This window comes from Oncorhynchus keta, chromosome 11 (genome assembly GCF_023373465.1).
Source record: "Oncorhynchus keta strain PuntledgeMale-10-30-2019 chromosome 11, Oket_V2, whole genome shotgun sequence".
NCBI classification, from domain to species: Eukaryota; Metazoa; Chordata; class Actinopteri; order Salmoniformes; family Salmonidae; genus Oncorhynchus; species Oncorhynchus keta.
The window spans coordinates 17,747,088-17,774,393 of record NC_068431.1 but is presented as its reverse complement, the minus strand read 5'-3'; the positions used below and the strand labels follow the sequence as shown (position 1 = coordinate 17,774,393).

The following is a 27,306-nucleotide window of genomic DNA, read 5'->3' as shown; positions in this document are numbered from 1 at the left end:
TCTTGGTTTAGCTACCTCCCCCTCTTGGGATCGAGGGGCGACCCAGATGTGTCACCCCCTACGCTACAGCTGCTCCCTTCCCCCAAACACCCCCTCGGCTAACAGGACAGGAGCACCACATGGCTGGAGGGATGAAGGGTGGGGATGAAATGGGCTTAACGTGAAGTGGACAGAACACACTGGAGAGGCAGCAGCATGATGCTGCTCTGCATCCACCACAGAGTCCTATTACAGTACCTCTGAAGGAGAGTTTTGAGCTAGTATGGTGGACGGGCGTTAAGGCGAATGCTATACTCATTGCACTTGTCCCATATATAGAATTAAGAGTGAGCAGAGTGCTGGGCATGAATGGGGTAACGGGGAACATGGAGCAGTGGGATAACCATAGGAAAGCTAAGGACTGTCACTAGCTTAAAATGAATGGGGAGGTATAGAAAATGTAAATTAAGGACATCTCCTCCAGGACTACTAATAGATAGATGCCTGTTGCTTTCCGAGTGTCGCTATGTGGGCACTTATATCTCTGAGCGGACTGAGGTAAAAGCAAGCTCTGACAACAAGAAGACACCACAGCAAAGAGACATTGCTGGTGTAAGTGACAGCCAGAGGGGACAATCAGTCCACTCCATAAGCACACACTCTCCAGCACACCTGGACATTATTGGTGCATTTTGTCCAATATTAATGTGGTACAAATGTTCAGTCATTAATTTTTAACAGCATCATCTAGTGGTTTACTTTGTATATATACATGTAAGAGTGGATTGTGTTGAATGTGAGAGGTATTCGTTGCACTACAGGCTTTGATGAAAGCATGCTATTAGATGGGCCTGTTTGGAATACATAGATAACATCTACAGAACCAGACAAAGCAAATGTTGACTGAAGGCTAAGGACAGAGAGATCGGAGGTTGGTGTGTTTTACGATTTCTGGGATTGCAAGGTTACACTTTAAGGTTGCACTTAGCTCAGGTCCAGGGCTTGCTGATGCTGAGCCTTCCTACATCAAGGCTGTGTAGGTTGCCTTGAACCAGTGCTAGGATAGATAATGTACAGTTGAAGTCGGAAGTTTACATACACCTTAGCCAAACATTTAATCCTAGTAAAAAGTCACTGTCTTAGGTCAGTTAGGATCACCACTTTATTTTAATTAAGAATGTGAAATGTCAGAATAATAGTAGAGAGAATTGTTTATTTCAGCTTTTATTTATTTCATCACATTCCCAGTGGGTCAGAATTTTACATACACTCAATTAGTATTTGGTAGCGTTGCCTTTACATTGTTTAACTTGATCAAACGTTTTGGGTAGCCTTCCACAAGCTTCCCACAATAAGTTGGGTGAATTTTGGCCCATTCCTTCTGACAGAGCTGGTGTAACTGAGTCAGGTTTGTAGGCCTCCTTGCTCGCACACGCTTTTTCAGTTCTGCCCACAAATGTTCTATAGGATTGAGGTCAGGGCTTTGTGATGGCCACTCCAATACCTTGACTTTGTTGTCCTTAAGCCATTTTTCCAACTTTGGAAGTATGCTTGGGGTTATTGTCCATTTGGAAGACCCATTTGCGACCAAGCTTGAACTTCCTCTGACTGATGTCTTGAGATGTTGCTTCAATGTGTCCACATCATTTTCCTACCTCATGATGCCTTCTATTTTGTGAAGTGCACCACTCCCTCCTGCAGCAAAACACCCCCACAACATGATGCTGCCACCCCGTGCTTCAAGGTTGGGATGGTGTTCTTCGGCTTGCAAGCATCCCCCTTTTTCCTCCAAACACAACAATGGTCATTATGAACAAACAGTTCTATTTTTGTTGCATCAGACCAGAGGGCATTTCTACAAAAAGTACGATCTTTGTCCCCATGTGCAGTTGCAAACCGTAGTCTGGCTTTCTTATGGCGGTTTTGGAGCAGTGGCTTCTTCCTTGCTGAGCTGCCTTTCAGGTTATGTTGCTATAGGACTAATTTTACTGTAGATATAAATACTTTTGTACCTGTTTCCTCCAACATCTTCACAAGGTCCTTTGCTGTTGTTCTGGGATTGATTGGCACTTTTCGCACCAAAGTACGTTCATCTCTAGGAGACAGAACGCGTCTCCTTCCTGAGCGGTATGACGGCTGCGTTGTCCCATGGTGTTTATTCTTGCGTACTATTGATTGTACAGATGAACGTGGTACCGTCAGCCGTTTGGAAATTTCTCCCAAGGATGAACCAGACTTGTGGAGGTCTACAAATTATTTTCTGAGGTCTAGGCTGATTTCTTTTGATTTTCTCATGATGTCAATGTAACGGCGTTCTTCTATCTCCTCCTCTGATGAAGAGGTAGAACAAGGATCGGACCAAAATGCAGCGTGGTGGTTACTCATGTTCTTTAATGAAGAATAGCGATACATTAAATAACTATAAATATTACAAAACAACAAACGGAACGTGAAAACCTATACAGCCTGTCTGGAGAAATAACTAACACAGAGACACAGGAACAATCACCCACAAAAACACTCACAGAATATGGCTGCCTAAATGGTTCCCAATCAGAGACAACGAAAAATCACCTGACTCTGATTGAGAACCGCCTCAGGCAGCCATAGACTAATTAGTCACCCCACAAAACCCCAAGACAAAAAACACACCACAATAACCCATGTTACACCCTGGCCTGACCAAATAAAGAAAGAAAACACAAAATACTAAGACCAAGGTGTGACAGTCAAGCAAAGAGGAACTGAGTTTGAAGGAAGGACTTGAAATTCATCCACAGGTACACCTCCAATTGACTCAAATGATGTCAATTAGCCTATCAGAAGCTTCTAAAGCCATTACATAATTTAATGGAATTTTCCAAGCTGATTAAAGGTACAGTCAACTTAGTGTATGTAAACTTTTGACCCCGTGGAATTATGTTACAGTGAATTATAAGTGAAATAATCTGTCTGTAAACAATTGTTGGAAAAATTACTTGTGTCGTGCACAATGTAGATGTCCTAACCGACATGCCAAGACTATATTTTGTTAACAAGAAATATTTGGAGTGTTTGAAAAATGAGTTTTAATTACTCCAACCTAAGTGTATGTAAACTTCGACGTCAACTGTTAGAATACATGATTGGGGGCAATGGGGCACAAGGAAGGCAATGGTATGAAGGAAAGTTTACTATTCTGGTTAGAGTACAGTATAGCCAATTAATGATCGCAAGAATATTGGTTTAAATCCACAAAATGTATACTGTGGTAGCTATAGATCATACTGCCAAAATGCTGTGCACCTTGCTGTTAGGGAAAGCCATGTTAAATCATATAGGCCTAATATGGTCCTTTGGACGGTGAAGCATGCGAGAGAATAATACCGGATTTTGGTGAGAGAATTGATGTATGCTACAAAATATTCACCATAGCTTACAAGGCCTTTTCTACGTGAGCAATATTTGAGATTTGCATGAGGCATTACACGACTGTTCAATCACTGGGCACTAAAGGTCTTTTTTTGTTTTCTTACTTAATTTGCTTTAAAAGAAGTGGTATTATATTTGATTACTGAGATGCCTTAAAGTTTTTCTGCACATATTTAATAATCTTTTGGAAACCATATTGATTATACTAATAAAGTATTTATTGTGGATCTATCTCTTGGCTCATGAATGAAGTGTGACGTAAGCCAATATCGCCCCTATGTGGTCGAAAAAGGATAAAACACACATACTCATTTTGAAGGGAATTACTACACTTTTTGCTGTGATTACTATTTCCTATGAACATTTTTCCTGTTGTCAACATTTTCAATTGTGTTTCAAATCATTTCAATTAAAATTATGATCATCAAATGTGCTAAGGTCTATATTAGATTATTAGGCTACCAACAATCAAACCTTCAATTATAGTGATTAAAATGAAGGGGGGCAAGGAGTCCCTAGAGAAAGCAAGAACAATATGGGTGTCAGGAGTGGGGCAGCAGTATTATCATAAGGAGACTTATACTTGGAAAACTGAGGAGGAGTGGAGGGAAAAAGAGAGGGAGAAGAGGTCTAAGAGAGAGAGGGAAGAAGAGGGTGAGCTTGAGTCAGATAAAAATGGTGGGGGAAAGGGAGATGGTTTGTTGAAGAATGGTAGAAAGTGTAAGCAGATGGAGCTGAAAACAGGAGGAGAAAAGGAAGTGAATGAGGGTGAAGTATCGGAGGTGGTAGGTGCTGTGAAGTTATCGGAAACCGAGGTATGTACCGAGGATCAGGAAAAAGAAGAGTCTGTGACAGTAGGAGTGAAGTTTATTGTTAAAAGTGGCTGATCCATTTGTGGTTTCATGGTGGGTGAAAAAAGAGTTGGGTTATGTGGAATCGATGAGGGTAACCAGAAGTGGACTAGTGATAACTGTTAGTGTTTCTGTTGGGCAGAGGGAGAATGCGCTCGTAGTAAAATGAATGGGGGCAAGAAAAGTGACTTGTTTTGTTCTCAAGATAAGGGCACCAATGAAAGGGGTAATAACTTGGGTAGCAGTAAATATAAAAGTTGATCAGCTGAGGGGAAAGATTCCCAGTGTATGTGATGCTCGTCATTTGATGCGACGCAGACAGGGTGGCAAGAGTGGGGAAACAGTAGAGTCATTGTCTGTTCTGTTGAGTTTTGAAGTTGAGTCTTTGCCCGACAAAGTGAAGTTAGGATATATGTTATCCTATACAAGTGTATGTCCCGAATACATTACAATGTTACAGGTGTCAAGCTTATGGGCATGTGGCAGCAGTGTGTAAGAGGGGGGGTCCAATGTGTGAAAAAATGTACAGAAGGGCATGAGACAAAGGAATGTGTAGTATTGGGGAAAGTAGTGGAATGTAGAGGTTGACCGTTTATAATTTTTCACCGCCGATACCGATTATTGGAGGACCAAAAAAGGCCGATTAATCGGCCGTTTTTTTAATATATATATTTGTAATAATGACAATTACAACAATACTGAATGAACATTTTTATTTTAACTTAATAAATACATAAATAAAATCAATTCAGTCAAAAAATAATAGTGAAACAATTTGGTTTAGTATAATGCAAAAACAGTGTGGAGAAGAAAGTAAAAGTGCAATATATGCCATGTAAAAAAGCTAACGTTTAAGTTCCTTGCTCAGAACATGAGAACATATGAAAGCTGGTGGTTCCTTTTAACATCGTCTTCAATATTCCCAGTTAAGAAGTTTTAGGTTGTAGTTATTATAGGAATTTGTAAGACTATTTCTCTCTATACCATTTGTATTTCATATACCTTTGACTATTGGATGTTCTTATAGCCACTATAGTATTGCCAGCCTAATCTCAGGAGTTGATAGGCTTGAAGTCATAAACAGCGCTGTGCTTCAAGCATTGTGAACAGTTGCTGTCAAACACAGGAACGTGCTGTTTGAATGAATGCTTACGAGCCTGCTGCTGCCTACCACCACTCGGGCAGACTGCTCTATTAAATATCAAATCAGAACTAATTATAATATAATAAACACACAGAAATACGAGCCGTAGGTCATTGATATGGTCAAATGCGGAAACTATCATTTCAAAAACAAAACGCTTATTCTTTCAGTGAAATACGGAACCGTTCCGTATTTTATCAAACGGGTGGCATCCATAAGTCTAAATATTGCTGTTACATTTCACAACCTTCAATGTTATGTCATAATTACTTAAAATTCTGGCAAATTAATTTGCAACGAGCCAGACGGCCCAAACTGTTGCATATACCCTGACTCTGCATGCAATGGATGCAAGAGAAGTGACATAATTTCCCTAGTTAATATTGCCAGCTAACATGAATTTACTTTAACTAAATATGCTGGTTTAAAAAAAATACATCTGTGTATTGATTTTAAGAAAGCATTGATATTTATGGTCAGGTACATTTATGCAACGATTGAGCTTTTGTTAAATCATCACCCGTTCAGCAAAGTAGGCTGTGATTCGATGATAAATTAACAGGCACCGCATTGATTACTTGCAACGCAGGACAAGCTAGTTAAACTAGTAATATCGTCAACCATGTGTAATTAACTAGTGATTATGTTAAGATTGATTGTTTTTTCATAAGATAAGTTTAATGCTAGCTAGCAACTTACCTTGGCTCCTTGCTGCACTCGCGCAACAGGTGGTCAGCCTGCCACGCAGTTTCCTCATGGAATGCAATGTTATCGGGCCATAATTGGTGTACAAAAATGCAGATTACCGATTGTTATGAAAACTTGAAATCGGCCCCAATTAATCGGCCATGCCAATTAATCGATCAACTTCTAGTGGTATGTGTTAATTGTAGGGGTGCCCATGGAGCTGGAGATGAGAAATGTCTCGTGCGAGAGAGGCAGATTTAGGTTTACGGGTTAGAGTAGAGCAGAAGCTGTCATATGCTGAGGCAGTGAAGAAAGTAGAGGAAGATTACGGGTTAACGGGGAGGAGTGGTGAGAGTAGTAGAGACATACCAGTACAGAGGGAGGAGTGGTGAGAGTAGTAGAGACATACCAGTACAGAGGGAGGAGTGGTGAGAGTAGTAGAGACATACCAGTACAGAGGGAGGAGTGGTGAGAGTAGTAGAGACATACCAGTACAGAGGGAGGAGTGGTGAGAGTAGTAGAGACATACCAGTACAGAGGGAGGAGTGGTGAGAGTAGTAGAGGTATACCAGCACAGAGCGATAGGCCAAAAAGTGATATAAGTTTCAGTAAGATTGGATTTTTAGCATTTATATGAATGGTTATCAATTGTACTGCAGGGATGGATCAGAAGTCTCAGAAAATTGAGATTGTGGTGGCAGCTGCAGAGAGGTATTTGGGTGTGTGAGACTTGACATCAGAAGAGTTACAGGGTTTGTTAAGTGGTGATGTCCCACCCTTTCAGGATGATGGCATGAGGTAGGAATAAATACATTTAATTAGAGGAGTAGGGTGGTGTTCATTTTATTTCATAGAATTTTGAAATTAGTGAGTGTAGTGTTAGATGGTAGCGTATTTACTTAGTACATTTTTATTTTTCAAGCAAAGTATTAGGGAGTTGTACTCAAGTCTAGTAGGTGGCAGTAATGCAACAAATTAGATGCCAACCGCCGTTAAAACTCATAGAAGAATATAGTAATTAAAAGTTCCGTGCCAAACGAACTGGTTCGAATAACACGTGTTGATATACAGGTAACTGACTAAATTAAGGAAACACCAAGTGTCTTAAAAGGGCGTTGGGCCACCACGAGCAAGAACAGCTTCAAAACACCTTGGCATTGATTCAGTGTCTGGAACTCTATTGGAGGGATTTGACACCATTCCTCCACGAACAAGTCCATAATTTGGTTGTTTGTTGATGGTGGTGGAAAACGCTGTCTCAGGTGACACTCCAGAATCTCCCTTAATTGTTCAACTGAGTTGAGATCTGAGATGGCCATGGCATATGGTTTATATCACTTTCATGCTCATCAAACCATTCAGTGACCACTAATGCCCTGGGATTGGGTGAATTGTCATCCTATGGCAGCAAAGCCATGGTAGCCAAAATAATGGCCTTCCCAGCATTTTATACATGACCCTAAGCATGATGGGATGTTAATTTCTTAATTAACTCAGGAACCACACCTGTTTGGAAGCACCTGCTTTCAATATACTTTGTATCCCTCATTTACTCAAATGTTTCCACTCTTTTGGCATTTACCTGTTTAACCAACTGTCGTGAAAGTGCGCCCACTTAATTAGGCGTGTCGCAGTTTATCTGTATGACCTTATAGCCTACCTGTGGACGGGGGTGTTTGGTACGAGCAACTTGGAATCTTTCCTCTTCATTTTCCCCCGCCTTTTTGTACAGGCGGACTGTGTGTCTCTACTCCGGTTTTTTGTGATAACAGCTCGGGGAACTGGCAGATAGTCCTACCGCGAGCAAGAGATGGGGAACACGGTAACGAGGGATGACTTCGAGTGGGTATATACGGAGCAACCGCACTGTAGTCGGAGGAAGCAGATATTAGGTAAGCAGCCCATTCTCTGACGTCCGTATCAATCGCCTACTGCTCAAAAATACATTGGCCAAAGGAATGTAATTTTGTTGTCGAACGGCATAAATGCTTGTTTACTCCTGTAAAATCCAACAGATGCTTCCTTAGGCTTAGCCATATAGTGTAACTAGGCTATATACATTTCACAATATGGATAAGACTTTACATAGTCTCTAACTTTTAATTCATCACTTTTTCTTTAACCATTGTCATGTTTTCACTGATTTACTCTTAATTCAATGAAGCCTGATCATGTTGTACCACCAGAAAGATGCCGTTCCCATGCAATGATGACGAGTGATCACCATCATTCACATCCTACATCAATGACCACTTGACTGATAAAGTATAGGTTATCAGTTATTTTGATTTCTTGGGACATGACATCCTACTACTCGTGTATTCCTTTAGTTTATCTATAGCTAGTAAATATTGTCTTAGAGGCACAGGATATAGCCAAGACCGAAACTGGTGTAACCACCTGTTTGACAGGTAAGACTAGTTTTCCTTGCTAAGTAGTGGGAAACGTGGGTTCAAGGTGAGGAAATGCAGATCCTACTTTCGAATGGAGCTTCTTTATTTGCATGATTGTGGCCATCTTGCTCTGAGGCGCTACAGTCAAATATTCATACTATTAGTTAGCTTTAAGTTTATTTCCTAAATTGCAGTCCCATAATTTTGATTTGAGTTTAGCCAAATGGACAGATGTAAGTCATTATATGATTATGTTGGCTAGTGTGTCTTAGATTACTCTGATTTTTAAATACACTATTTAAACCTCCAATCAAATGTATTTGTAAAAAGGGCTTCATGAATTTTATTTTATTTATTTCACCTTTATTTAACCAGGTAGGCAAGTTGAGAACAAGTTCTCATTTACAATTGCGACCTGGCCAAGATAAAGCAAAGCAGTTCGACAGATACAACGACACAGAGTTACACATGGAGTAAAACAAACATACAGTCAATAATACAGTATAAACAAGTCTATATACAATGTGAGCAAATTAGGTGAGAAGGAAGGTAAAGGCAAAAAAGGCCACGGTGGCAAAGTAAATACAATATAGCAAGTAAAACACTGGAATGGTAGTTTTGCAATGGAAGAATGTGCAAAGTAGAAATAAAAATAATGGGGTGCAAAGGAGCAAGATAAATAAATAAATTAAATACAGTTGGGAAAGAGGTAGTTGTTTGGGCTAAATTATAGGTGGGCTATGTGCAGTAATCTGTAAGATGCTTAAAGCTAGTGAGGGAGATCAGTGTTTCCAGTTTCAGAGATTTTTGTAGTTCGTTCCAGTCATTGGCAGCAGAGAACTGGAAGGAGAGGCGGCCAAAGAAAGAATTGGTTTTGGGGGTGACTAGAGAGATATACCTGCTGGAGCGTGTGCTACAGGTGGGAGATGCTATGGTGACCAGCGAGCTGAGATAAGGGGGGACTTTACCTAGCAGGGTCTTGTAGATGACATGGAGCCAGTGGGTTTGGCGACGAGTATGAAGCGAGGACCAGCCAACGAGAGCGTACAGGTCGCAATGGTGGGTAGTATATGGGGCTTTGGTGACAAAACGGATTGCACTGTGATAGACTGCATCCAATTTGTTGAGTAGGGTATTGGAGGCTATTTTGTAAATGACATCGCCAAAGTCGAGGATTGGTAGGATGGTCAGTTTTACAAGGGTATGTTTGGCAGCATGAGAGAAGGATGCTTTGTTGCGAAATAGGAAGCCAATTCTAGATTTAACTTTGGATTGGAGATGTTTGATATGGGTCTGGAAGGAGAGTTTACAGTCTAACCAGACACCTAAGTATTTGTAGTTGTCCATGTATTCTAAGTCAGAGCCGTCCAGAGTAGCGATGTTGGACAGGCGGGTAGGTGCAGGTAGCGATCGGTTGAAGAGCATGCATTTAGTTTTACTTGTATTTAAGAACAATTGGAGGCCACGGAAGGAGAGTTTAAATACATCAACAGTTGTCACAAAGTGCTTATACAGAAACCCAGCCTAAAACTCCAAACAGCAAGCGATGTAGAAGCACAGTGGCTAGGAAAATCTCCTTAGAAATGTAGAAACCTAGAGAGGAACCAGGCTCTGAGGGGTGGCCAGTCCTCTTCAGGCTGTGCCGGGTGGAGATTCTAAGAGTACATGGCCATTTAAGGCCAGATTGTTCTTCAAGATGTGGAAAGGTTCATTGATGACCAGCAGGGTCAGATAATAATCGGTGGTTGTAGCGAGTGCAACAGGTCAGCACCTCAGGAGTAAATGTCAGTTTGCTTTTCATAGACAAGCATTCAGAGGTCGAGGCAGTAGGGAGAGTTGAAAACAGCAGGTCCGTGACAAGGTAGCACGTCCGGTGAACAGGTCAGGGTTTCATTGCCGCAGACAGAACAGTTGAAACTGGAGCAGCAGCACAACCAGGTGGACTGGGGACAGCCAGGAGTCAAAGGGCTGTTCAATATCCAAATCATATTTTATTTGTCACACACACTGTTAGCAGATGTTAATGCGAGTGTTGCAAAATGCTTGTGCTTCTTGTTCCGGCAGTGCAATAATATACAACTATTCCGTAATACACACATCTAAAGGGGTGAATGAGAATATGTATATCTAAATATTAGAGGTCGACCTATTAATCTGTATGGACAATTTAATTGAGGCCGATTTCAAGTTTTCATAACCGGTAATCAGCATTTTTGGACGCTGATTACGTTGCACTCCACGGGGACACTGGGTTGCAGGCTGACCACCTGTTACGTGAGTGCAGCAAGGAGCCAAGGTAAGTTGCTAGCTAGCATTAAACTTATCTTATTAAAAAAAAACAATGAATCTTAACATAATCACTAGTTAACTACACATGGTTGATATTACTAGTTTATTAACTAGCTTGTCCTGCGTTGCAAATAATCAAATTAACAGGCATTATCATCGACTCAGCCTACTTTGCTGAACGGGTGTTTTTTATTTTTTTACATTATAAACAAGCGCATTTGCTAAAAAAGCACTGTTGCACCAACGTACCTGACCATAAACATCAATGCCTTTCTTAAAATCAATACACAAGTGTGTTTTTTAAACTTGCATATTTAGTTAAGATAACATGAATTTAACAGGCAATATTAACTAGGGAAATTGTCAATTCTCTTACGTTCTGGGTAAACACAGCAGTTTGGGCCGCCTGGCTCGTTGCAAACTGTGAAGACCATTTCTTCCTAACAAAGACCATAATTAATTTGCTAGAATTTTACATAATTATGACAACATTGAATGTTGTGCAATGTAACAGAAATATTTATACTTCTGGATGCCACCCGTTAGATAACATATGGAACGGTTCTGTATTTCACTGAAAGAATAAGTGGTTTGTTTTCAAAATGATCGTTTCTGGATTTGACCATATTAATGACCTAAGGCTCATATTTCTGTGTGTTTATTATTTTTTAAAGTCTGACTGAGCAGTGGTAGGCAGCAGCAAGCTCGTAAGCATTCATTCAAACAGCATTTTCCTGCGTTTGCCGGCAGCTCTTCGCAATGCTTGAAGCACAGCTCTGTTTATGACTTCAAGCCTATCAACTCCCGAGATTAAGCCGGCAATACTACAGTGGCTATAAGAACATCTTGTTCTTGTATATGAAATACAAATGGTATAGAGAGAAATAGTCCTTATAACAACAACTTCTTAACTGGGAATTTTGAAGAGTATGTTAAAAGGAACCACCAGCTTTCATATGTTCTGAGCAAGGAATTTAAACGTTAGCTTTTTTTACATGGCATATATTGCACTTCTCCACACTGTTTTTTGCATTATTAAAACCAAATTGAACATGTTTATTTATTTGAGACTAGATTTTTATTTGTATTATATTTAGTTAAAATAAGTGTTCATTCAGTATTGCTATAATTTTAATTTACCTTTTATTTAACCAGGCAAGTCAGTTAAGAACATATTCTTATTTTCAATGACGGCCTGGGAACAGTGGGTTAACTTCAGGGGCAGAACGACAGATTTGTACCTTGTCAGCTCGGGGGTTTGAACTCGCAACCTTCCAGTTACTAGTCAAACGCTCTAACCACTAGGCTACGCTGCCGCCCCAATTAATGTAATTGTCATTATTACAAATATATTTAAAAAATTGTCAGATCGATCAGTATCTGCTTTTTGGTCCTCCAATAATCGGTATCTGTGTTAAATCATCGGTCGAGTATATGTCTGAGTGATGGCCGAGCGGCATAGGCAAGGTGCAATAGATGGTATAAAATACTGTATATACATGAGTAATGTAATATGTAAACATTATTAGAGTGGCATTGTATAAAGTGACTAGTGATCTTTTTAAGTGGCCAGTAATTGGGTCTCAATGTAGGTAGCAGCCTCTGAGTTAGTGATTGCTGTTTAGCAGTCTGATGGCCTTGAGGTTGAGAAACAGCTTCTGTCTCTCGGTCCCAGCTTTGATGCACCTGTACTGACCTCGCCTTCTGGATGGTAGCTGGGGGAACAGGCAGTGGCTCAGGTGGTTGATGTCCTTGATCTTTTTGGCCTTCCTGTAACATTGGGTGCTGTAAGTGTCATGGAGGGCAGGTAGTTTGCCACCAGTGATGCGTTGTGCAGACCGCACCACCCTCTGGAGAGCCTTGCAGTGCAGTTGCCGTACCATGCTGTGATACAGCCTGACAGGATGCTCTCGATTGTCCATCTGTAGAAGTTTGTCAGGGGTTTAGGTGACAAGCCAAATTTCTTCAGCCTCCTGAGGTTGAAGAGGCGCTGTTGCGCCTTCACCACACTCTCTGAGTGGACCATTTCAGTTTGTCTGTGACAAGTTCCTTGGCGTACACAACTTTCCACGTTCTCCACTGCTGTCGCTTCGATGTTGGTCATGGAGGGGCAAAGCACATCTGGTTTTCATTTTTTTCTTATAGGGGACTAATTTCTGGTCCTAGAAACCAGGTGAGTGCAATTAACTGACTGGTAGAAACAAACCAGAAGTGTTTTGGCCTTCCAGGACAGGAATTGAACAGCCCTGTTTAGATGTCATAACACTCTAAATAAAGGAATCAATAACTATTTATATCTGCCAAATCATCTTCTGAAATCAGCTGCATTATAATATTGTCTGTCACGAGAGACCAGTGTAAAAGTAATACTGTACCTCTTCTTTTTTTTCCCACCCCCTCCTTTCCTCCCTCTCCACAGCCAAGCACCCGGAGATCAAGTCCTTGATGGGCCCTGACCCCCAGCTCAAGTGGGTGGTGACAGCCATGGTCCTAACCCAGGTGCTCTGCTGCTTCCTGGTACGCGACCTCAGCTGGAAGTGGCTCATCTTCTGGGCCTACATGTTCGGCGGTTGCATCAACCACTCCCTCACGCTCGCCATCCATGACATCTCGCACAATGTGGCCTTTGGGAATAAGGATGCCATGTGCAACCGCCTCTTTGGCATCTTCGCCAACCTACCAATTGGCGTGCCCTACTCAATCAGCTTCAAGAAGTACCATGTGGACCACCACCGTTACCTGGGTGGCCATGGACTCGACGTGGACGTCCCGACCCACCTGGAGGCTCGTCTCTTCAGCTCCCCCGCACGCAAGATCCTGTGGCTCTTCCTGCAGCCGCTATTCTACGCGCTTCGTCCCCTGGTGGTCAACCCTAAACCTGTAGGCAGGCTCGAGCTGTTGAATTTAATGGTGCAGCTAGCATTCAATGCTTTCATAGTGTACCTCTGGGGGCTTAAGCCTCTGATCTACCTGATAGCAGGTTCGCTGTTGTGTATGGGACTGCACCCGATCTCGGGGCATTTTATCGCCGAACACTATATGTACCTGAGCGGGATCGAGACGTACTCGTACTACGGGCCGCTGAACTATATCACCTTTAATGTGGGCTACCACATGGAGCACCATGACTTTCCCAGCATCCCCGGCAGCCGGCTCCCTCAGGTAACTCACTTTTCATGAAGGATAAACTGTTTGTTTAGGATGAAGGTGATTGTAAGATATTAACTAGACTTGGTTCAAATACTTAAAATCTTTCGTTACTTTGAGTGTTTGCTTGAGTCTGCCCGGAGTGCCAGATGGGCAGGGTTTGACTTTATTTTTCTATTTGTTTAATATGCCAGACCACATCAAATGGGCAGATAAAGTATTTAAATTGATTTCAAAGTAACCCTGGATTGGATGTGAATTGTGAAATAGGATGTGAACTTGTGTAGTATATCAATGGTGAAATGTAGCCACAGTTGTTTTCTGTTGACTAATGTGCCCTCGGTATCATTCCGTTTAGGGCAAACCCCTGGCCCTAATGATCGCTGAATCACACCAGTCATGTGGCATTCAACTCTAAACCTTGCTGGCATTCCACTGACAATTGTGAAAGATTCAAGGCCCATATTCATAGTGTCTCAGACTCTGAGTAAGTCACCTGTCCATATAATCTTATTTATATGATCTAAAAAGCTAAACTGATCCCAGATCAGCACTGACAAAGGGCAATGCTGAAGGACTGACATCATTTACATTTAAGTCATTTAGCAGACGCTCTTATCCAGAGCGACTTACAAATTGGTGCATTCACCTTATGACATCCAGTAGAATAGTCACTTTACAATAGTGCATCTAAATCTTAAAGGGGGGTGAGAAGGATTACTTATCCTATCCTAGGTATTCCTTAAAGAGGTGGGGTTTCAGGTGTCTCCGGAAGGTGGTGATTGACTCCGCTGTCCTGGCGTCGTGAGGGAGTTTGTTCCACCATTGGGGGGCCAGAGCAGCGAACAGTTTTGACTGGGCTGAGCGGGAACTGTACTTCCTCAGTGGTAGGGAGGCGAGCAGGCCAGAGGTGGATGAACGCAGTGCCCTTGTTTGGGTGTAGGGCCTGATCAGAGCCTGGAGGTACTGAGGTGCCGTTCCCCTCACAGCTCCGTAGACAAGCACCATGGTCTTGTAGCGGATGCGAGCTTCAACTGGAAGCCAGTGGAGAGAGCGGAGGAGCGGGGTGACGTGAGAGAACTTGGGAAGGTTGAACACCAGACGGGCTGCGGCGTTCTGGATGAGTTGTAGGGGTTTAATGGCACAGGCAGGGAGCCCAGCCAACAGCGAGTTGCAGTAGTCCAGACGGGAGATGACAAGTGCCTGGATTAGGACCTGCGCCGCTTCCTGTGTGAGGCAGGGTCGTACTCTGCGGATGTTGTAGAGCATGAACCTACAGGAACGGGCCACCGCCTTGATGTTAGTTGAGAACGAAAGGGTGTTGTCCAGGATCACGCCAAGGTTCTTAGCGCTCTGGGAGGAGGACACAATGGAGTTGTCAACCGTGATGGCGAGATCATGGAACGGGCAGTCCTTCCCGGGAGGAAGAGCAGCTCCGTCTTGCCGAGGTTCAGCTTGAGGTGGTGATCCGTCATCCACACTGATATGTCTGCCAGACATGCAGAGATGCGATTCGCCACCTGGTCATCAGAAGGGGAAAGGAGAAGATTAATTGTGTGTCGTCTGCATAGCAATGATAGGAGAGACCATGTGAGGTTATGACAGAGCCAAGTGACTTGGTGTATAGCGAGAATAGGAGAGAGCCTAGAACAGAGCCCTGGGGGACACCAGTGGTGAGAGCGCGTGGTGAGGAGACAGATTCTCGCCACGCCACCTGGTAGGAGCGACCTGTCAGGTAGGACGCAATCCAAGCGTGGGCCGCGCCGGAGATGCCCAACTCGGAGAGGGTGGAGAGGAGGATCTGATGGTTCACAGTATCGAAGGCAGCCGATAGGTCTAGAAGGATGAGAGCAGAGGAGAGAGAGTTAGCTTTAGCGGTGCGGAGCGCCTCCGTGATACAGAGAAGAGCAGTCTCAGTTGAATGACTAGTCTTGAAACCTGACTGATTTGGATCAAGAAGGTCATTCAGCGAGATAGCGGGAGAGCTGGCCAAGGACGGCACGTTCAAGAGTTTTGGAGAGAAAAGAAAGAAGGGATACTGGTCTGTAGTTGTTGACATCGGAGGGATTGAGTGTAGGTTTTTTCAGAAGGGGTGCAACTCTCGCTCTCTTGAGGACGGAAGGGACGTAGCCAGCTGTCAGGGATGAGTTGATGAGCGAGGTGAGGTAAGGGAGAAGGTCTCCGGAAATGGTCTGGAGAAGAGAGGAGGGGATAGGGTCAAGCGGGCAGGTTGTTGGGCGGCCGGCCGTCACAAGACGCGAGATCAAAGGGACAATGGATACTGGACAATGGACAATGGATCAAAGGGACAATGGATACTGAAAAAGTTACTACAGTGGTGTGGTGAAACAGAACACATGGATGGCTTCATCTTGACTGCTGTTATGGGTGGAAGCACAACGCTGAGCAATTAGCTGTGTGTGTGTGTTTGGCTAACACTATGAATAGGAGCTAAGGTCTGTATCGTTTGTGTACAGCAGTCATTAGGGAGGACTGGTGACACCCAAAACAACAGTTAAAGAGAACCTCTGTCTTTGTAGAGATTGTAAAAGTTGTTAGCTTACAGTATCACAGGATCATAAGGTATAAGGAGTAATAAAGCAGTTATGGTTGTGATGAATGTCTTTTCAAATAAAACATCTCACCTAGCATAGTGGCAGAAAGTAGTGGTACTGAGGGTGCTGCAGCACCCCATGACAAATCAGAGTAAATGAGAAATGTTTTTTGATTTTTATTTGGGAGGCCTTTATTACTCCTGTATGCGTGGACAAATCTAGTCCTCAGCAGTGCAGGGAGAATATCTCCAAGTTACTTATTTGTATACTTACCTTGAAAGCAGTCTATGGACAAGGAGAGACTGCAATCCACGCTTAAGGCTTGTTTACCTAGCCACTGCCAGCAGATGTGCTAATAATAGTAAAATAAACATTTTGAACCAAGTCATTGAGCTTCACTATCTTTCAGACTGACAATATTTCACATTGCTTTGACTTTTGTGGTTATAAAATGCAATGGAAACAAATAGTTCACCTAAAGTACAAAGTGACTTATCTCTTCAAGCAAAATAAAATGTTACAAAACCTCTTATGGAACAAATCCCATGATGCCTCACAACAAGCCTCTAGATATGAGTTTCAGTCATAAACTGTGGAGGAATGCTGCAGGCCCACCCTTATGTTTTGCCACCTGGCCATAGTGGTGTTCCTGTTCTGTCAATACAGTATCTAAAGCCTTGTTCACACTGCAGAACGTAATGCTCTTTTTCAAATACGTTTTGACAAAATGTGATTTGTGTGTTCAGACAGCAGTCATTTTCTGCTATGGCTACTCCAGTCATGGTAGTGATGGGATGTGTGCACAGGGGTGTAGGCTGATTGGTGCTTGTGCTTCATATCACCCAGAAGTTAAGGTGAACAATGCCAGCCATTGACGTTGCTCTGAATGTTCAAAATCATATCGTAAGAACACTTTTAAAGGATAAGATGATCCAACTTTCAAAACTAGTCCTTATTGGCTAGCCAAGGCAGTCAACAAGCTAACTCTTTAGCACATTCACAAATTTGTTGTAGCACATTCACAAATTTGTTTTATAAACTATTAACAAGCTAGATGGTTTGAAATTGATCAGATTCCATGTGATTTCTGGCTGTTCAGACTGCAGGAAAATGAACAATCGGCTAGGCAATTATTTTATGAGTCACTTCAAACTGCCAATGTGAACATGGTTTAATAACTTGTAGACCTACTTGTCAGACGGTCCTGTTATGACAGTTCGACAAGACAAAGGCAGACAGAAATGCTAGAATGACAGGGTGACGTAAACCTCCTTATGAAAGATGATCTGATCTGGTTGGTCTAGTTCTATCCTGACTTGATGACGTAGTTTGACAGCTTATACCATATTTTAGGATTGAAGTTTTGAATTTCATTCTTGTTAGGAGTGGACATTTTTAGTTTTCTGGTTACAGGCATGTGGCTCATACATAAATTTAAACAACTGACAGGACACGAGCGGTAATGTTTGAACAATGTTCTCCTGTTTGTTTTACCCCATTTATTATTTTTGTTACTATGGGTACAGGGATATTTCACAACCTGTTTTACACGTTTTATGTTTCAGTCTCACTTTCCCTCAAAATATTAGCATCTTGAAATTCCCTAGTCTCTCTCACTGGTCAAGCTAATCAAATTTAATTTGTATACTAGTTCTTTGTACAGATGGCCTTAAAAAAAAACATGTATCCCACACTCTGAGTAAGCTTTGTTTAGGCCCTTCTACCTGGGGTCATGATATAAAGATATACTGAACAAAAATGTAACTGCGTCATGCAACAATTTCAAAGATTTTACTGCGTTAGTTCATAGAAGGAAATCAGTCCATTGTAATGCATTAATTTAGGCCCTAATCTATAGATTTCACATGACTGGGCAGGAGCGCAGCCACCTGTGGGCACACCCACTTGGGAACCAGGCCCAGGTTTTTTTTCCGCCTCAGTAGACAGACTAGCCATAGATACGGGGCCAGTATTCATTGAGAAGGAGTGCTGATCTAGGATCAGCCCCTGTCCCGTCCATGTAATCTTATTTTTTTTATTATCTAAAAGGCCAAATCAGAACTTACTGAAATGCTTTGTGAATATTGGCTGTGTACTTCTGTACACTAATGGATCAATTGATTATCATCCTCTGTGTGAGTTCTCATTGCTGTGCTATTTACTCTCATCCCTTCACATTGTAATTAAAAATAACTTTCTCTCGCTCCCTCTTTTGTCCAGGTGAAACAGATGGCTCCAGAGTTCTATGATGATTTACCACAGCATGACTCATGGACACGGGTGCTCTGGGACTTTGTGTTTTGTGATTCGCTTGGACCTTACTCCAGAATTAAACGCACCTTCCCATTGGCTAAGCAAGACTAAGAGCCCATGCTCTTGATCTTCTGACCAATGATCTTCCACAAAAGTGGCTTGACAACCCAGCTGGCGAGGAGTGAAAGGCTTCTCATTTCTTGTCCAGATCTTTTACTCTGCAGACGACTGGTGTGCTGGTGTCACATTCAACTCACCAGCATGAGAAGACTCTTAACACTTTTGAATGTTATGATACCTTTAAATATACTGTAAACTATGATATCCATATCTATTGTATAAACTGGGTAGAATAAAAGGTACTCAGCTGATTGTGATGAATAATTAATTGATCATAAACATTATGGCTGTGATGGTAAATCTAAAGTTGCAGTTGTGACGGTTAGATTTGATTTTATTCCCTCCCAAGCCCCCAGAAAAGTCTCCTATTTGTACATACATTTCCTGGGTCATGTTCATTATGCACCAAATGGGATGAACTACCTGAACTTTTGTTTTGTTCCCTAAATCCCATATTGGATTAATGATTCACTCAGACTTCTCATTCTTAACTCACAATATTGAACTAACTTGTTTTAGTATTTAGTAATTGTTATGGCTTATTGGCTCGATCTTCTAGAGTACAAATGTTACCATTTTTCCCTGATCTGTGTTGCAATAAGTAAATATGTGCCTAAACTACAATCTCTTTTAGCTGGCTGTGCCTCAGAAATATGGTTGTTGACATACAATGATAAGCAAACACTAAAATCCTTTAGGCTCTTGTTTACATAGACTGCACCTCTCTCATACCCTGCTTTAGAGTATTGCAGAAAGCAAATACTATTGAATAATGAGATTATTATAGTGTAGAAAGGCCAAGCTATAGAGCACCATGAGATTGGCTCACACCATAGTTCTAAAACCTAGAGGGGTGCAGCTATCGTTTCCATTTATTGCTTTTGTGATGACACAAGGTAGCACAATGGAGGACTGTCACCAGAAGTCAATTCTAATTTAGTGGCTCTATACAGGGTAGGCCGTCATGGTAAATACATATTTTTAACTGACTTGCCTAGTTAAATAAAGCAACAAAAAAAATGGTTTAATACTATGTGTCCCAAATGGCACCCTATTACCTATATATGTAAAATGTTTAAACATTTTGAACGTTTCACCTCACTGAACACAGCCCTAGTAACGTCACATAACATTCAGATAGAAAGCTGATGGGCAATCATTGTTCTATACAAGGTATTTCTGATGGGTCTGTAATGTTGCACCCTCCTGAACACAGCCCTGGTATTATACAGTAGCACATGCCATTCCATGTATTGGCATTAGGATTAAAAGGACTTCATTATCCTGAGGTTGGAACATTTATTTGGTATTTTATGCGGCACATCTTTAAAACGCTATCATAATGAAACGTCAAACATGCAGCAGCAATACACCATGCAAATAAATAAGCAAGTCAATATAACATGGGATGGTTGTAACTGTACAGGTGGGAGGATGGGTGGCAAGGAGAGGAGGGACAGGCATGTGTGCCAGGGATACAATTTATTTTGAACGACACATCGATAAGTCACCACTCCACAAAAACATACCTTTAATCAACATTGACCATAGTTGACTATTGACCAGACACACCCTCTCCTTAATCTCTCTGCATTACCTAAAGTGGACACCAGGAGGTGGTGTTTTTAAAATAGCCACACCAATGCTGATGATTTTCAATGTTATTTTGGCCTACTGGCCAGGCACTGACTGGGTGGGGAATAACCCCAAACATATTGTCCATTCACCTTACTGTAAAATTGATGTGTTAGCGTTGAGACTAGCCTGTTTCTGCTCTGTGGCAAGGATACAATGAAGGAATTGACTAAGGCAGAAACCGAACAGCACACTTGAATGTTATTAGCGAATCTTCACCCAGGAGTTTAAATCAACCCACATAGTACCCAGTGGGATACATCAAGAAGGGACTGAGTTTGTGTTCGGCGGGCACGTTGTTGGTGCCCTCGTGTGCCTGTCGACGGTAGTAGCGCCGCAGGGCGGGGCTGCCCGGGTGGCACTGGCGCACGTGGAGGAAGTACTCTTCGGGACGGTTGGACGTGTAGCCACAGTCCTCGCACACAAAGATCTTGGAGCGGCGCTGGCGGTAGGCGTACTGCTGGCGCACGCCATGGATCTTCCTCAGGTGGGATTCAAGGGAGCAGCGCTGTGTGAAGGCCTTGTCACATAGCTCACAACGGTACGGACGGATACCTGGTGGGAGGGGAGAGAGGGTGAGGAGTGTGTGTGTGTGTGGGGGGGGTTAAGACTGAGCAGTGTGTGTGTCTGTGTTTTCACACCTCACCTGTGTGTGTGCGCATGTGCCTCTTGAGGTCAAAGGTGTCGTTGAAGCCCTTGCCACAGTAGCGGCAGGGGTGTCTCTTCACCATGCTGTGGCACTTGAGGTGACGCGTCAACATGCGCTGCAGGGGAAACACCTTGTGACACACCGAACACAGGAAGTCACCCGAGCTGGGGGGTACACGGGGGCGGGGCTGAGTGAGAGAAGGGACGCGGAGGTTAAGACACAGACACTGCTTCAATTTACTGTCAGCTCTTTCATAAGGGACTCTAGGACACATTCAGTCAAATATGGTTTTTCATGAGTTGTGAACCTCCTTTAACAGCATATCACTACGTTTTCCAGGTTTCCTCTGAGACGACTTGGAAGGATGGCATTCCGAGACTATCTACCTATACATAACTGTGTTTCACAGCAACCAACATACATCTCATAGACACCAATGTCTCATAGAAATACAGTGGAAGTTTACCTTGGCTCGGGATGCCAGTGCCAGTGTAGCAGGGTGGTAGAAATGACCCTGGTGCTGGCCCATGGTCCGGGACAGGAGCTTGGACCAATCTTGGCCCCTGTCTGGCCCGACATCTGGTCCTTCCCCTGGTAATGGTCCTGGTACTAGTCCTGATACTGAGGAGGGGGTTCCTGGCTCAGGCAGAACCACAGGTTTAGGGAAGTCAGGGCAGGTGACTGTTGTAGACTGCACCTCAGCATTCTCACACACTGAAAAGGTAAGAGACACACACTCAAAACACGCATAGACATTCATAACAAATAACCAACCTATGAGGCAACACCAGTATCAAACTGCCTGTGAGGCTATTCTATAATATTCTGTCCTCTGATAAAAACAAACCTGTAACTTCCCTACAAATGACAACAATACAACTCAAACTAAATGCAAATATGGATTGTCTGTATAAAATAATATTATTAGGGTTTCTTGAACAAAAATTACATGTTGTAATAAATACAGTAATGATCGAACAAAATAACGATGCTCCAACACACCGGAATTCCTACAATTTAGACATCTGTGGCATTGTGTTGTGTGATAAAACGGCACATATTAGAGTGGTCTTTTATTGTCCCAGAACAAGTTGACCTGTATAACGATCATGCTATTTATTCAGCTTATTGATATGCCACACCTGTCAGGTGGATGGATTATCTTGGCGAAGAAGAAATGCTCATTAACAGGGATGTAAACAAATTTGTTCCAAAACATTTGAGAGAAATACGCTTTTTGTGTGTATGGAACATTTCTGGGATCATTTATTTCAGCTCATGAAACATGGGATCAACACGTTACATGTTGCATTTGTATTTTTGTTCAGTGGTTTCTCTTTCCCTTTTTTTGTACACATTTACTATTTTCTCAGATACTACTATTTACAACAGTAGTAGAAGAAGAAGGAAGATAAGGAGAATCCTTGTCTTCTTGAACAATATGAATAAACATATCCCGAACTGACCTGTTATGTTGTCCTCTTTCCAGTCTGTCTGCTCTGGGTCTCTCCACCTCCATCCTCCACATGCCCCCTGTTTCTTCTTTTTCTTATTCAGTAGGAACGACCGTGGCATCCTCTCTCTCTCTCTCTCTCTCTCTCTCTCTCGTCTCTGTATGAATCTGCTACTTTCTGACTCTGAGGCTACTGTCAAATGCTCCTGCGTCCCACCACTTTGGTTTTGTGTTCAGCTACAGGACCATGTATCACCTTACACCCCCCACTCACCGTTGGCCATCCCCTTACCATCATGCCAATACCCTCTATCCAACCTCTGTCCAGGTAGTTCAAGAAAATCACAGCGCTCATTTCCATAACACTCATTTAGATGGTTGGGGCGGGGTGGGGTTGCGGAGGCGGGAGGCTTTTTTACTGGTGCACACCTGCGTTGACTGTGCGCGTGCGCCTCTTTTAACTGGTCCCCCACTGGTTTTGCATGCCAGGCAGTGAGAATCTGGCCTCCACATTCAAGTGGACCCTGTCATGCAAATGTGGACCCGGCTGTGCCTGGACAGAGGGCCCAGTCGGAGTAACAGGAGCACGCACAGAAGAGCCACAGCCTTTTCTTCTCCACCCTGCTCGGATTGTCTGGTGGATTTTGGTCTCAGACAATGGCCATTCAAATGCAATAGAAAGGGCTAACTCCTCTACTGTTTGTCCTCCGTTGACTGCTCGGTTTAGAGAAACTAATAACACTTGTAAGCGTTCCATCCCCACTCATGGCTGTTGATTTATTGAGTGAATTATTCTGTAAATAGACAGGTGAATGTGGCAGGTGAATGCACAGATATTCCTCCATTCAAACCACTTCCATTCAAACTGCCATTCAGAATTCACTGGAAACAAACTGTCATTGGAATGAATGATGGAACTGAAAGGAAATTATTGGTATAAGAAATATGTTGAAAACTCTAATCTACACCTTCACTGATCAAAAAAGTTTCATAAAGCTTTTACACTTATGGGAAGTAGTGAACGAGTACACACTTCAGGAGAAAAGTGATAATATTGGCACGCACCCAGTGTGTCCACCCATGTGTTAGGCTACCTTTTTCTATGTTATTGGTATCTACATATTAAGCCTAGTCCTGGACCAAAAAGTATTTCAGGGAGAGAGAGAGTGACGGGGAGAGAAAGAGAGACGGGAGAGAAAGAGAGAGACGGGGAGAGAAAGAGAGAGACGGGGAGAGAAAGAGAGAGACGGGGAGAGAGAGAAAGAGAGAGAGTCAATTTGCCATGAGGGTCTGCTATACAAATTGATGGAAAGTGGTATTGGGGAAAAAACATACGACATTATAAAATCCATGTACACAAACAACAAGTGTGCGGTTAAAAAGACAAAAAAACACACACATTTCTTCCCACAGGGCCGTGGGGTGAGACAGAGGTGCAGCTTAAGCCCCACCCTCTTCATCATATATACACTGCTCAAAAAATGAAGGGAACACTTAAACAACACAATGGAACTCCAAGTCAATCACACTTCTGTGAAATCAAACTGTCCACTTAGGAAGCAACACTGATTGACAATACATTTCACATGCTGTTGTGCAAATGGAATAGACAACAGGTGGAAATTATAGGCAATTAGCAAGACACCCCCAATAAAGGAGTGGTTCTGCAGGTGGTGACCATAGACCACTTCTCAGTTCCTATGCTTCCTGGCTGATGTTTTGGTCACTTTTGAATGCTGGCGGTGCTTACACTCTCGTGGTAGCATGAGACGGAGTCTACAACCCACACAAGTGGCTCAGGTAGTGCAGCTCATCCAGGATGACACATCAATGCGAGCTGTGGCAAGAAGGTTTGCTGTGTCTGTCAGCGTAGTGTCCAGAGCATGGAGGCGCTACCAGGAGACAGGCCAGTACATCAGGAGATGTGGAGGAGGCCGTAGGAGGGCAACAACCCAGCAGCAGGACCGCTACCTCCGCCTTTGTGCAAGGAGGAGCAGGAGGAGCACTGCCAGAGCCCTGCAAAATGACCTCCAGCATGCCACAAATGTGCATGTGTCTGCTCAAATGGTCAGAAATAGACTCCATAAGGGTGGTATGAGGGCCCGACGTCCACAGGTGGCGGTTGTGCTTACAGCCCAACACCGTGCAGGACGTTTGGCATTTGCATTTGCCAAGATGAAAGCAGGTTCACACTGAGCACATGTGACAGACGTGAGAGAGTCTGGAGACGCCATGGAGAACGTTCTGCTGCCTGCAACATCCTCCAGCATGACCGGTTTGGCGGTGGGTCAGTCATGGTGTGGGGTGGCATTTCTTTGAGGGGCCGCACAGCCCTCCATGTGCTCGCCAGAGGTAGCCTGACTGCCATTAGGTACCGAGATGAGATCCTCAGACCCCTTGTGAGACATATGCTGGTGTGGTTGGCCCTGGGTTCCTCCTAATGCAAGACAATGCTAGACCTCATGCGGCTGGAGTGTGTCAGCAGTTCCTGCAAAAGGAAGGCATTGATGCTATGGACTGGCCCGTCCGTCCGTTCCCCAGACCTGAATCCAATTGAGCACATCTGGGACATCATGTCTCGCTCCATCCACCAATGCCATGTTGCACCACAGACTGTCCAGGAGTTGGCGGATACTTTAGTCCAGGTCTGGGAGGAGATCCCTCAGGAGACCATCCGTCACCTCATCAGGAGCATGCCCAGGCGTTGTAGGGAGGTCATACAGGTACGTGGAGGCCACACACACTACTGAGCCTCATTCTGACTTGTTTTAAGGACATTACATCAAAGTTGGATCAGCCTGTAGTGTGGTTTTCCACTTTAATTTTGAGTGTGACTCCAAATCCAGACATCCATGGGTTGATATATTTGATTTCCATTGATCATTTTTGTGTGATTTTGTTGTCAGCACATTCAACTATGTAAAGAAAAAAGTATTTAATGAGAATATTTCATTCATTCAGATCTAGGATGTGTTATTTTAGTGTTCGCTTTATTTTTTTGAGCAGTGTATATCAACGAATTGGCGAGGGCACTAGAACAGTCTGCAGCACACGGCCTCACCGTACTAGAATCTGAAGTCAAATGTCTACTGTTTGCTGATGATCTGGTGCTTCTGTCACCAACCAAGGAGGGCCTACAGCAGCATCTAGATCTTCTGCACAGATTCTGCCAGACCTGGGCCCTGACAGTAAATCTCAGTAAGACCAAAATAATGGTGTTCCAAAAAGGTCCAGTCGCCAGGACCACAAATACAAATTCTATCTAGACACTGTTGTCCTAGAGCACACAAAAAACTACACATACCTTGGTCTAAACATCAGCGCCACAGCTAACGATCTGAGAGACAAGGCAAGAAGGGCATTCTATGCCATCAAAAGGAACATAAAATGCAACATACCAATTGGGATCTGGCTGAAAATACTTGAATCAGTTATAAAACCCATTTCCTTTTATGGTTGTGAGGTCTGGGGTCCGCTCACAAACCAAGAATTCACAAAATGGGACAAACACCAAATTGAATTTCTGCATGCAGAATTCTGCAAAAATATCCTCTGTGTACAACGTAAAACACTTAATAATGCATGCAGAGCAGAATTTGGCCAGTACCCGCTAATGATCAAATCCAGAAAAGAGACGTTAAATTCTACAACCACCTAAAAGGAAGCGATTCCCAAACCTTCCATAACAAAGCCATCACCCACAGAGAGATGAACCTGGAGAAGGGTCCCCTAAGCAAACTGATCCCGGGGCTCTGTTCACAAATACAAACAGACCCCACAGAGCCCCAGGACAGCAACACAATTAGACCCAACCAAATCATGAGGAAACAAAAAGATAATTACTTGACACATTGGAAAGAATGAACAAAAAATCAGATCAAACTAGAACACTATTTGGCTCCAAACAGAGGGTACACAGTGGCAGAATACCTGACCACTGTGAGTGACCCAAACTTAAGGAAAGCTTTGACTATGTACAGACAGTGAGCATAGTCTTGCTATTGAGAAAGGCGGCCGTAGGCAGACCTGGCTCGCAAGAGAAGACAGGCTATGTGCACACTGCCCACAAAATTAGGTAGAAACTGAGCTGCACTTCCTAACCTCCTGCCAAATGTATGACTATATTAGAGACACATATTTCCCTCAGATTACACAGATCCACAAAAAATTAGAAAACAAACCCGATTTTGATAAACTCCCATATCTACTGGGTGAAATACCACAATGTGCCATCACAACAGCAATATTTGTGACCTGTTGCCACAAGAAAAAGGGCAACCGGTGAAGAACAAACACCATTGTAAATACAACCCATATTTGTGTTTATTTATTTTCCCTTTTGTACTTTAACCATTTGCACATCATTACAACACTGTATATATACATAATATGACATTAGTCATGTCTTCATTATTTTGGAACTTCTGTGAGTGTAATATTTACTGTTTATTTTATTGTTCATTTCACTTTTGTATACTATCTACCTCACTTGTGTTGGCAATGTTAACATGTGTTTCCCATGAGAGAGAAAAAGTTAGAGAGAGAGAGAGAGAGAGAGAGAGAGAGAGAGAGAGAGAGAGAGAGAGAGAGAGAGAGAGAGAGAGAGAGAGAGAAACAGAACTCTGTTTGGCTCATTTCACTGGACTCTGAATGGCAAATACAGCTGCAGCAGCCAGACACGAAACCCCAACATGCAAATGCCATAGAGGTCAACAGAAAAACATCCCAACACCAGAGCAA

The 27,306-nt window shown here is 43.0% G+C and overlaps 2 protein-coding genes across 3 annotated transcripts; one reads left to right on the top strand and one right to left on the bottom strand.

Moving 5' to 3' along the window:
- The first annotated feature begins 7,623 nt into the window (after window positions 1-7,623).
- On the top strand, window positions 7,624-19,081 carry LOC118389846 (sphingolipid delta(4)-desaturase/C4-monooxygenase DES2-like). Of its 2 annotated transcripts, XR_004826852.2 has the most exons (4): window positions 7,624-7,964; window positions 13,174-13,916; window positions 14,260-14,388; window positions 18,677-18,827. XR_004826852.2 is itself a non-coding variant. In XM_035779752.2 (3 exons), the coding sequence occupies exons 1-3, from the start codon at window positions 7,883-7,885 to the stop codon at window positions 18,818-18,820; spliced, it is 969 nt and encodes a 322-aa protein (XP_035635645.1). In that variant the 5' UTR covers window positions 7,628-7,882; the 3' UTR covers window positions 18,821-19,081. The 2 variants fall into 2 exon arrangements, 1 of the variants encoding a protein (XP_035635645.1); XM_035779752.2 differs by lacking the exon at window positions 14,260-14,388 and having other exon boundaries at window positions 7,628-7,964; window positions 18,677-19,081.
- Window positions 19,082-20,114: 1,033 nt separating this feature from the next.
- LOC118389847 (putative transcription factor Ovo-like 1) lies at window positions 20,115-22,771 on the bottom strand. Its single transcript, XM_035779753.2, has 4 exons — window positions 22,580-22,771; window positions 21,580-21,827; window positions 21,111-21,300; window positions 20,115-21,019 (listed from the first exon to the last, which is right to left on the bottom strand). The coding sequence occupies exons 1-4, from the start codon at window positions 22,686-22,688 to the stop codon at window positions 20,697-20,699; spliced, it is 870 nt and encodes a 289-aa protein (XP_035635646.1). The 5' UTR covers window positions 22,689-22,771; the 3' UTR covers window positions 20,115-20,696.
- Between the last annotated feature and the right edge of the window lie 4,535 nt (window positions 22,772-27,306).

Coding starts and splice junctions, on each gene's coding strand:
- LOC118389846 (XM_035779752.2), top strand. CDS start 7,883: ATGGGGAACACGGTAACGAGGGATGACTTCGAGTGGGTATATACGGAG. Junction 7,965..13,173: donor TCGGAGGAAGCAGATATTAG/GTAAGCAGCCCA, acceptor CCCTCTCCACAG/CCAAGCACCCGGAGATCAAG. Junction 13,917..18,676: donor CCGGCAGCCGGCTCCCTCAG/GTAACTCACTTT, acceptor TCTTTTGTCCAG/GTGAAACAGATGGCTCCAGA.
- LOC118389847 (XM_035779753.2), bottom strand. CDS start 22,688: ATGCCACGGTCGTTCCTACTGAATAAGAAAAAGAAGAAACAGGGGGCA. Junction 21,301..21,579: donor CACTGGCATCCCGAGCCAAG/GTAAACTTCCAC, acceptor TCTCTCACTCAG/CCCCGCCCCCGTGTACCCCC. Junction 21,020..21,110: donor GCACATGCGCACACACACAG/GTGAGGTGTGAA, acceptor CCCTCCCACCAG/GTATCCGTCCGTACCGTTGT.